We start from the raw sequence: 10,520 nt of genomic DNA on the forward strand, positions 1-10,520 counted from the left end.
ATCCACCTGAAATGGCATTGTAAAGGATGTGACCCACATTGTACTGATAAGACCAGTGGTTTGACCTAATCTACAACGAAAGCTTGTCTAATCCCATGATAGCAGGTAAAAATGGAGTTCAGATGCAGGCTTTGTGTATTCAGGGAATTCATTGGCGTTTATTGGCTTCTGTCCGTAGAGGCCGAGGAGTTTGCTTAGCTTATCTTAGTAACTAGCCCAATTCAGTATTAGTGTGGAAAAAGAAGGAAAAACACACAAAAGACAGACAGAAAAAAGGAAAAGAGGTGGCAGGTTGCTTTTTTAGTATTAAAGTAGGAAAAGAGGGGGGTTTCTTGCTAACCTTCACATTAAGACTGCATAATGTGATAAACAGCTTGCCTGGCTTAACATCAAGACAGGAGATAGGAGGAAACTGATAACCTAACTCAGCAATATCATTGCCACTTGATATTGTATCCTCGTTGATAATTTGATATGAATAAACTACTATGAATAAATAGGTGTGTTTAAACATTCAAGAACAGTTTTATTCCTGTTTTTATTGATTGCAATATCACTGTATTATTTACAATATAAATAGTATTTTTACAATGTAATTGTATGAAAGAATTCATTCAAAAAAAGTGTGCCGAAGGACTGAAACAATTAAAAACTATTCAGTTATTTTCTGTAAAGCATATTTCCATGTTTTCCTGGCAGAAAGGGAAAAATAAATGACAGAAACTGTCATCGGCCATCAATCGCTGGACAAATTATCATCTTTAACTGTGATATTGGCCCAGAATTTCACAATCAGTGCCACCAAACTTCCTACAGCGGCTTTCACCTTTCAGGTTACATTATAGGATGATAATGAAGTGGCTGACTGTTCTGTTAAATGTCAAATTCTGAAGAGTTTCAATGACACTCCTTTAAATAGCAATATGTTATATCCCATTTTGTATTTCTTATTGAATACATCTTGGTTTTTTGTTCACAGACAGTATGTATCAAAGTCATATCTAGTTTCACAGGCCAAGCATCCTCTATTCATGGCGGTGGCCTTTATTGGATTACCATGTGGTTTCAATTAATTCCTCACATACAAATATATAATTATAGCTTGTTCTAATCTTTTCAAATGCATTTATTGATTAAACAACTTTACTGCCAACCTTCCATATGACCTACCAACAGTGAATCTAATTAAAGTCCGTGTTTTATGTGCTCTGTGCTGTGTTGACTTTTCCACACAGCACATCCTGGTCTGCATGCAGGATGCGGTGAAATACCAAAAGGATGATTTTTTTTTAAGGTAAGGGGGGGTATTTTTGAATGCTTGTTCATCCACACAATGTTTAGTCTGAAGTGTCTCATCATCCCATTATATCCTGCAGAGGTTCAGCACAGCGCCCACAAAGGCATGTGTCCTCTCATTCGAGGTTTAGGGAGTGCAAAAGAGAGGCAACACTCCCAGAAATCTATCACTCTGCTGAACCATTTCTCTCAGTACTGCCTCCAAATTACATTTCTGGTTCTGAGGTGGTTTTTTTCCCTTCAACATGTACCAGGTTGTTGTGTGGACAGGTTTCCCACTGATTGCCTTGCTGCTGCTCAGATTAAATGGAGGTGTGATGTATCACTGAGGCCAAGGGGGCTTTAGTCTGCATGTCAAATGTGCTCGGGGCACACGTTGTAGCTATGGATAAGAAGAGCATTCCTGGGTGGGATGGAAGGAAACCCCACATAAAACCAGAGATTAGAAGCTTTTAATCCAGCAACACTGATGAGCTTTGATATAGAAGCTAAGCTATCAGCAGAAGTAATCCAAATGTAATCATGCAGTAATGAGATCATATTCATGTACTTATGCAGACATATTTGCATCTCAGCTCACTGTTTGTGAGAATATAAGGAACTCAGAGATGGAGACAAGATTTATTTAAGAGCTTGCTGACAGTACTGCTTCACTAAGGCATACAGCAAGAAGTACAAAAAGTAGGGTTTAAAGCCTCGAGGCTTTCTGGGAAAACTCTGCAACAGATAGAAATGTTGTCAGGTGTATAACTGTGCCTATTGTGTCGTATAATTCAAAATCTAAATTCAAGCCTAGTTACAACTAACCTTTTTCTGTCTATATATCCAATACTCTGAAGTCAAATTGGTTTTGACCAGATATGCATATCCAGAGTCTAGGATGTGTAGGATGCAGTATCAGTCTAACACAATCAGCTGCAGCCTGAAATGTCTGCCATAATAATATATGTGCGTGTGAATGTACGTGCACGCTCACACATGCACGCATAGGCACTTCTCTTCCGTCTTGCCACATCTTGGAGACGCAGACCTCTAATGCTGTGTGACTGCGCTCCCCAGGGTGTCTTTCTGCTCTGCTGGATGAGCCCTGCTGCCTGCGTGTCGAGAAATCAGGGAATCCCTGCATTCACTGGCTTCTCTCCTGCTTTATTTCGCCCATTTGTTCACCCTCTTGCCTCCAGCCTGAGTGCCGTGTAAAGGCTTGGTTATCATTAGAGAGGCGTTCTTGTGGCTGTTTCTCAGCCTCAGCAAATACTGCATCCATTGCTTATAGAACCCCAAATGAACCAATTTAGAGGAGCATCACTATGACAAATTACAGTGGAGCAGGTCGTCTTACATTAGCATTGTCCCTTGTTGTTTATCATAAATATCATAATATATATATCATTTAAATCTCTAAGACTAGAACACAAGCCGTCATGTCCACTCACAAGGCTTTCTAATGACCCTATTAGAATACATGAACTCACGAGTGTTATTCTTACTCATTGGATTAACAACCTTTATTTTAATGTACTGCTCTTTTCAGCCTTCAGGACATAAAATAGAATTGACTAAATGTTGATTATAGCTACTTTGTCACTGTCAGTAGCCGCTTTGGCCAGAAGCCAAGCCCATCTGACAGATCTAATAGCCACTTGGGAAAGCTAAATGGGCCTTTTTCTATTTAAACATTACTCTAGCTGCTAAAACTGGCAACAGCGCGTTAAGCCTATCGTGTAATGAGGAAATTCATGTATTCGTCCATACGCTTTGACCGAAGGGCTAAGCCCCAAGCGAAAACCCAAGAATCTGAGCCAAAGTTGCAAACTGAAACAAGCAACCAGTGAACAATAACAGACAATTACCGTAAATTATATGATAACCACTTATTTAATCTTATTTAGTGTCAAAATAATGAAGCAAAATTATTTATTACTTTTATTCATTACTTTATTTTAATTACTTAAAATAATTTCTTACACCTACTTTCCATCCAAATGTATCCACGGCTGTGGGTGACAATCATAAATCATGCCCCAGAGTCTCAGATTGGTGAACTTTGGGTGGAACCCTTATTCCAATATATGAATACAGAGTGCATTAATACAGCATTTACTCACATTCTAGTTGTAAGCGGTTATATCTTAAGTGGGTTGACTGAATAAAGATCTAACCAGTCATCCATTCTGGTTCCTGAGTAAAAGATTCAAAACAGATTAAACCTCAGTCCAAAACCTCCGTCTTGTATCTGCATCGTACATCTCATGTCAACATTTCTGGTAATATGAGGCAAGAAAACAGTCTAAAGTGGAAATGAGGTCAGCCTGTTTCTCTATCAGTGCAGCCAAAGTGTATTGAAGATTGTGTCAGACAACCAATCAACCCGGCACACATTTAGCAGCATCCCGAGATCAGATTATTATATTATAGCCCATGTCCCCTTTCCAAAAACACCAGCCATCCCCTGTGAAGCCCAGGGATATCCTCCTGAGTCCAGAGACAAGGTCAGCATCTAACAAGGATTCATACACTTGTTATAGGAACATTAAAGTGGTCGCTTTTTGCCCGGCTGATCATCTAATCTGACCACAAACTGCCAATTCTGAACCTAATTGCAAGCCAAGTTGAATGCCTCCCCAGACGGCTGGAAGAAGTTAAATACAGTGCAACATATTCTCAACAGATTATTTCATTAACGTGCAGGTGAATGATCCGTCGACTCCAGCGGAGGCGACAGGAAGCAAGAAAATGTGCTTTTTTTTTTTTTTGCTGCATTGCACCTGCCCAAACGTGCCTAACTTTGGAGGGGAAGTGGGCTGTCTGGTCCCACTGGTGTTCTCGGTCCTCTGGGGTCGTGATGATGGACGGACGGACTGCCCCCCACCCCCCAGCCCAAAGCATGGAAAACGAACAACTGCACAACTGCAGCTGACCATATGAGCCAGATGCCAGAGAAAAACGCGGCGGGTGTTAGGCTACCGGAGGGCTGTCAGCTGACCTGCGGCTTACCTGGTGGCTGCGGACGGCGGGGAGGTTCAGGCTGGGGGAACACGGCTGGCTGCGGAGTCAGTCCGGGGGATCACGGTCCGCGCGTGTGCGTGTCGGTGCAGCCCAGCACCGTCTGAAGGCAGAGATCCACAGCAAGGGTGTTCCCGACAAGGAGGGGGCGTGGTGTGTGTGAGTGTGTGCGCGTGGATGTGTGTGTTTGGGGCACGTACGCACCCCTCACAGCTGTAGATATTTCTGACAATGCGACAGTTGATTTTTTGTTGTCGTTGTTGTTGTTGTTGTTGTTTGTGCACAATATACTGTGACCCAATTAAAGGAGAATTCAACCCACACCAGCCACTGACTGCGGTGCCGAGGCTCAGGGAAACTCCCTATTGTCACAAGCAGTAGCCTACATTATGTATTATGGATTTCCCTGCTGACATCCTCTGGGAGTCTGTGGCTGCAGGAGCTGCCAGCACAGCTGTAGCGTGACTGTTATGGTCCGGATGAAACATTGCTCGGTTCTATTTGGACTTACGGGAAAATACCAACGAGATCAACAGCGTTTGATCCAGTTTGTTTGGTTTGGGTACCACAGAAGTAACCTGTTTATACAGTGAATGGTTTCTGATTCAGCTCTGCCACCACTTTAATATTTATGTGTTGCTTTGGGCCGTTTGGAATGTTTGGCGTTTGTATTTGATATCCAGCTTAATTACACTGCATGACATCATGAGCAGGTGCTGTAAGCTTTACCAAAAAAATACATGCAAAACCATTTTTTTTAATATGTTAAGTAAACAAGAGAAAAAAGGAAACATGGAAATATTGGTTGTAGATATTCTACAAGTTCTGTTAGACCAAATTTCTCATTTTTGATCATCCTTGAACAATTTTAACACTCAAACGGCTGGTTAGTGATATGGAAATGTAAGAATACCTGAATTTCGTCCAGTAATTATTGTTTGAAGTCACATCATAGTTGCATTAAAGCTTAGACGTCTAATTCAGTTCAAGCAGATGTTCTAGATTAAGCTTCACTGTGTTCATTCAATTGTTCCTTCACAGTGCCATGAACAGAAATTTGGGGAAATATAATCAGAACACACACCAATCCAGTCTTCACTCCAAAAGAAAGCTGTCAGAAATCTGAATTAATAAAACTACTCATAGAGTGAGAGAGAGAGAAAAGCCCTCTGCTCTGTCAAATTAAGGACTCACATTTAGATTGTGGGTAGATTTAGAAGGTTACACAGGGGGGAAATACAATCATTGGCAGAAAATCTCCAATGATTCTTTGAAAAGCGAGTTCATTAAGCAATCCATTTTGTGGAATGGCAGTGTACCAGAAAGATTGAGGATTAAAGATAGCATCATAGAACAACAAAGTCACTGAAGCGTGAGGAAGATTTCATGCCTTGTTTGTGCTATTTTACTCTTCTTTTCATTTTTGATTAGTTTGTGAACTTTCTGTTTGTTGTTACTTTTTGAGAACAACAATAAAAGTTTGTGTCACATGGATTATCTATGCTTGTAGTCTTAGTAATTTTGCTTTTATTCCTTCTTACCCATATTTGCTGTTTTGCTTCCAAACAAACACCACGCATGAAAGCAATTTCAACTCGTGTGGAACTGGTTTCATGCATTTTCCAACAACAAGGGAAATGGGGAAATTCGAGTGAGCACTTTTAGTCTTAAGTAGGCAGTGGAGATACACTTAAACACTTTTGAAATGTACAACACCATAAGGCTGGCTTTAAAAACAGCATTTTCGCACATTTTAAGTGTAATAAATTCATATAAAGCACCCAAAGTCACGGTTGAATTCACAGCTACATTTGGATTGTCAGAAGTAGAACAGCACTTCATATCTAGCTTTTGAACGTATCTTTTCTACAGGGATTTTAATGTGTGATGTTATACATGAATAGACCATCATGTAAACTGTTCTAGTTGGCACCGCCTTATGCTGGGACCCAAGTGGTCTGGCTTTACCAAAATGTCACATAACCAAAAGAAAAAAACAGAGGCACAACAATGGAAAAGATACAAACTGACTCCAAACAGACTCAATGAGACCAGATGTGACAACAAAGTGTCTAAAAGACATCAAAGGCACTTGATGTGACCATGAACAGAATTGAAATGGCCACAGAAAGTGCCTAAGTGACTATGAAGAGAATTGAAACAACAGTAAGTAGACAAAAAAAAAAAAAAAAAAAAAAAAAACAACAACTACAAAACACTCCTCAGAACCACCATTGTGACAAACTCAAACTGGCATTATGGAGGCTGGTCCTTTCCGAATCTTCTGTGTCTTAATTAAAACTGTCCTTCTCGGTCCACGATGCTGTGTGTGACGAGCGCTAATGCAGATACTGGTCTGTTCTGTAGTGTCTGAACTCCTCCACAGTGAGGCGGCAAAATGAAAACAGGCTCACACTGCGATTTGAAAAACGAAGTCTTTGCTGTGCTCGTTGACTCTGAAAAAGCCAGGCTTAACAGGAACAATAACAGCGGACGGCGGTTGTCACAAAGAAGACAGACAGGCAGTATTCTCTGTGGCAGCTACTATGGAGGAGTATAACTCAGCAGATGATGTATACTTATCTTAAATACTTAACATTTTGTGGAAAGGTCCGTAGTCAGCACTTAAAATCTGAGTCGGTCAGTTGAACTGACTAGCTGTTAGCTTAGCCAGTTAGCTGTCCGCTATCGTTAGCTTAGCTCATTAACTGACCGTTATCTGTTAGCTTAGCCCTTTAGCTGAGCATTTCCATCAGGGTGTGGTCCTAGTCACTATTTATTTATAATATCAGAGGACTATTTTAGCATCATGGACATAAAAAGCTGGTTTATCATTTACTGTGAAAGTCATGATCTAAGGGGTCAGATTTATCTCACCCGGCATTCAAAACAATGACTAAACAAGCTAATGCATGAATTGACAAGACTGATTGATGGGGCGTTTATTACCTGCAGAAGTTGCAGAGACAATACATTACGTCTTTAAAATGTTTAGCTTTGTTTGAGCGAGAAATAAATGATTAAATGAGTTTGCTGCGTTCAAAAGTATTGCTGAAAATAAACGGAAGTTGATTAAAAATAGGTAAAGTATGAAAAAAATTTGAAGTAGCCAATTTTCACATTTTCACATATTTTGTATTTGTCATTTATTTATCAATTGGCAAAGTGCAGTCTGGTTTATATACAGGCTTATACCTATTATCCAAAGTAGCTCTGGGCATCACTTAATTGTTGTGGAGTAAACAACAATATATCCCTCTAAGATGTGTTAATGGTGAGCTACACTGAAGCTAAGTAAAGTACAAAAAGTAGGTAAAAATCTGTAACATTGTAAGTGAAGCACTGTATATGGTAATAATAACTTCATTGATATGATTTAACTTTTAAAAGATTCCCAAAGGTTTAGTTGTGCTTTAAAGACTGTCTTTAGTTTGCCTTTTTTTCTGGTACAGCTGTCAGTGAAACATTTAGTGTGGTGTAGGAGTACTTTCACATACACACAGACAAATGTGTGGGATCCTTATGAAACGCGCTGTTTTAAGACACTTTTGAAGTAGTAATCGCTCTGCGTCGGCAATCATTCTCATTGTTCTGGTTCTGTCGGTCATTGAATGCTACACTTATCGTTGAGCACTTCTCATGCGAACAGTATGCATTGCTTAAATGAAGCAGACAATTGGAAAAGTGACGGGTGTAGAAATATCAAATGGGTAAAGGAGAGGAGATTTACTGAAGTTATCAAATCCATAGAGGGTGCATTAAAGTAAATCAGTTAAAAGGCAGAATGAAAACTATACAAACTGTTATGCCAATTAGTAAAACGGATTACATGTAAAGATAGAATACAAGTAAATACATGAAATGTGGATTTTATGTCTCTAAGACCTAGACTTTAAAATGCTACCTGCTATTTTGTTTCTTCAGGCTAAATCTCTTTTGCCTTTCTCATGGTCCTACAGATCATCTTCAATCCCGATGAGACCAGTGTGTCAGTGAAAGAGGTACATTTCAATTCATTAAACATTAATAACAAACTGCATTTGTCTGTAGTGCATTGCATGACCTCCTGTTTGTGGTTTCGTCCCAGTGTGTCGAAGGCGTCATCGGTGGAACGGACTATAACCAGAGTAAAGTGAATCAGTGGACGGCCAGTATAGTGGAGCACTCTCTGACCCACCTGGTGAAACAAGGACGGCCGTTCAAATACATAGGTGACCCATCACTTTTGTACCATTTACCTCCTTATTTACAAAGTTCCCCATCGTGTAGACTAACTGAAGCTGGATATCATGTGGATGTGGGCTGGTCCTATGCAAAGGCCTAATGTGTGCAACGCTGCTCTCTGGTGTGTTGCAGTGAACTGTTCGATCATGCAGAAGAGCGGCGCCGGTCTCCACACAGCCAACTCCTGCTACTGGGACACTGCCACTGATGGTAAGAAACTACATTAAAGCAAGAGCTTAAATCAGTGCCTGAGTTTGAGCTATTTTCCTGCACGTAAGACAGGCCTAAATTCCCTAGTTAAATTCTGCCTTAACAAGAAAAAGTTTTCGTGATTTCCACCTAAAAAGTGTAGTTACTAACAAATCCGTAAATCCGCTGGTAGGCTGGGAACATTAACAGTTTTATCACATCGAGACTGTAATTAGATTGGATGTGTAACTTTTCTTTTAATGGCATTCAGGGGATTCAGGTGGATAAATCATGTCCCGTTTTTCTGCTGTTTGTCTTACTTTACTGAGCATAAATGTGCTGCATTACTCTTAATTTGTTTCTTTGTTTTAATGGGAAATTCTACCTTGTGAATCAAGATTAAAAGTTAATAAGGTTAGAACCATTTGTGCAATTTGTAACACTGGATTTTGCAGCTTGTACTGAAATGTAATTACAGTGTTCAAAAGATGCAAATGGGGCTGGTTCATTCAGTTCTAAAGTCAACACAACTGGGTTGTTCATGGTTTTTTAATTTGGGTGGTGGGAAATTTGGCAATGGTCAGAAAAGTGACCATAAAAAGAAAAACTGCAGCCAAGATTATTCAGACTCGGGTTATTATTTTCACATGGAAAACATTTAACAATAGGTTACTAAAATAGCCGCAACTTGCCCTCCAGTCTGCTTTTATAGATTCAATCACAAGATCTTTTCCCTGTAGAAATGTAACGAATTTCATGGAGAGCGTGGTTTGATGTCTGTGTGTTTCAGGAAGCTGCACCGTCAGGTGGGAGAACCGCACCATGTACTGTGTGGTCAGTGTGTTTGCCGTTGCCATAGCGCTGTGACGCCGGTGCTAGGCTGCACCCGCCCCGCTCCAAACGCCATCAGGTCCGAAGCTGTGCTTGAAATGACACGGTGACCAAAAGCCGCAAGGATCCTGCGATGAAGCCCTTCCACTCCAAGCCGATCATTTCTCCCCACATGCAGGAACAATAGCTGTGGTTTGTGTTCGTGCGTTAGCTTCATACGGACTAAAGTCATGCTCAGAGAACTACCCCCCCCCCCGTTCATCTCAAATGTACTTTTTAAACATGACTCTCACGTGTTCTTTGCTCCAGAGCAGCCAGCTGCTGAGAAGAGAACTAAAACCTGATCGATTTCGAGCCTGAGGATGGCAGGAGTTTGTGGTTGATTTAATGTAATTTTTATGTCAAAATTTCAACTTGTTGAGTTTTATTGACGACCAAATCCCTGCAACAGCAATGACATCCCCATCAGCCTCAGTTGTACTTTCTTTAGCGCTGTTTAGCACATATTAGCATGCAGCACTTAAAGCTTTTTGAATACATTCCCAAATAAAACCGACCGAACTGTTGAACTGCTGTAAGAAGTGTTGCTGTAAGAAAAGTCTCATTGTTGTGATTTAGTAAATAGTCACCCATCTACACGTGTAAAGTGTATCTGCCAGGGTTCGTAGGAAATTTGATAATTTATTGATCTGTGAGGGCATGACATCCTGTATCTAGTCGTTTGGTGGTCATTCCTGAGGATGATGACCATTGTCTTTGTTGTTTTTAGATGAAGTTCAATAAATTAGTTTGATCATCTGTAGTTTTTGTTTCTGAGTGCACACCCATCATTGCAAACCACAAAAAGTGGGATTTGTTAAGCTGAAACGTGGAGAGGAATTTGACCAACTTGCAGTTTTGGATGTTCTCCACTAGAGGTCAGCCTAGAAACAACTTGGATAAATAAAGGCAATATTCACATATAAATATATATTTAT

At 40.3% G+C, this 10,520-nt stretch overlaps 2 protein-coding genes across 4 annotated transcripts in view; one reads left to right on the top strand and one right to left on the bottom strand.

The window, feature by feature from the left end:
* sytl5 (synaptotagmin-like 5) overlaps window positions 1-4,421 on the bottom strand; it is a 48,492-nt gene extending 44,071 nt beyond the window's left edge. For all 3 annotated transcript variants that reach the window (XM_075479430.1, XM_075479431.1, XM_075479429.1), the window contains exon 1: window positions 4,291-4,421. The gene's annotated coding sequence lies outside the window, so the exon portion shown is untranslated. The remainder of the gene's footprint in view (window positions 1-4,290) is intronic.
* A 2,324-nt stretch (window positions 4,422-6,745) lies between these two features.
* Window positions 6,746-10,509, top strand: LOC142396557 (dynein light chain Tctex-type 3-like). The gene is made up of 5 exons (XM_075479433.1): window positions 6,746-6,872; window positions 8,259-8,300; window positions 8,387-8,510; window positions 8,656-8,733; window positions 9,503-10,509. Exons 1-5 carry the CDS (start codon window positions 6,846-6,848, stop codon window positions 9,577-9,579), a joined length of 348 nt encoding a protein of 115 aa, XP_075335548.1. The 5' UTR covers window positions 6,746-6,845; the 3' UTR covers window positions 9,580-10,509.
* Window positions 10,510-10,520: the final 11 nt, after the last annotated feature.

The sequence above is a fragment of the Odontesthes bonariensis genome, chromosome 12, assembly GCF_027942865.1.
Source record: "Odontesthes bonariensis isolate fOdoBon6 chromosome 12, fOdoBon6.hap1, whole genome shotgun sequence".
Lineage (NCBI taxonomy): Eukaryota > Metazoa > Chordata > Actinopteri > Atheriniformes > Atherinopsidae > Odontesthes > Odontesthes bonariensis.

What these genes read in the sequence shown, in the direction of transcription:
- LOC142396557 (XM_075479433.1), top strand. Translation starts at nt 6,846, where the DNA reads ATGGAGGAGTATAACTCAGCAGATGAT. An exon ending in CCAGTGTGTCAGTGAAAGAG is followed by an intron (nt 8,301 to 8,386) that starts GTACATTTCAAT and finishes GTTTCGTCCCAG; the next exon opens with TGTGTCGAAGGCGTCATCGG. An exon ending in CTGGGACACTGCCACTGATG is followed by an intron (nt 8,734 to 9,502) that starts GTAAGAAACTAC and finishes TGTGTGTTTCAG; the next exon opens with GAAGCTGCACCGTCAGGTGG.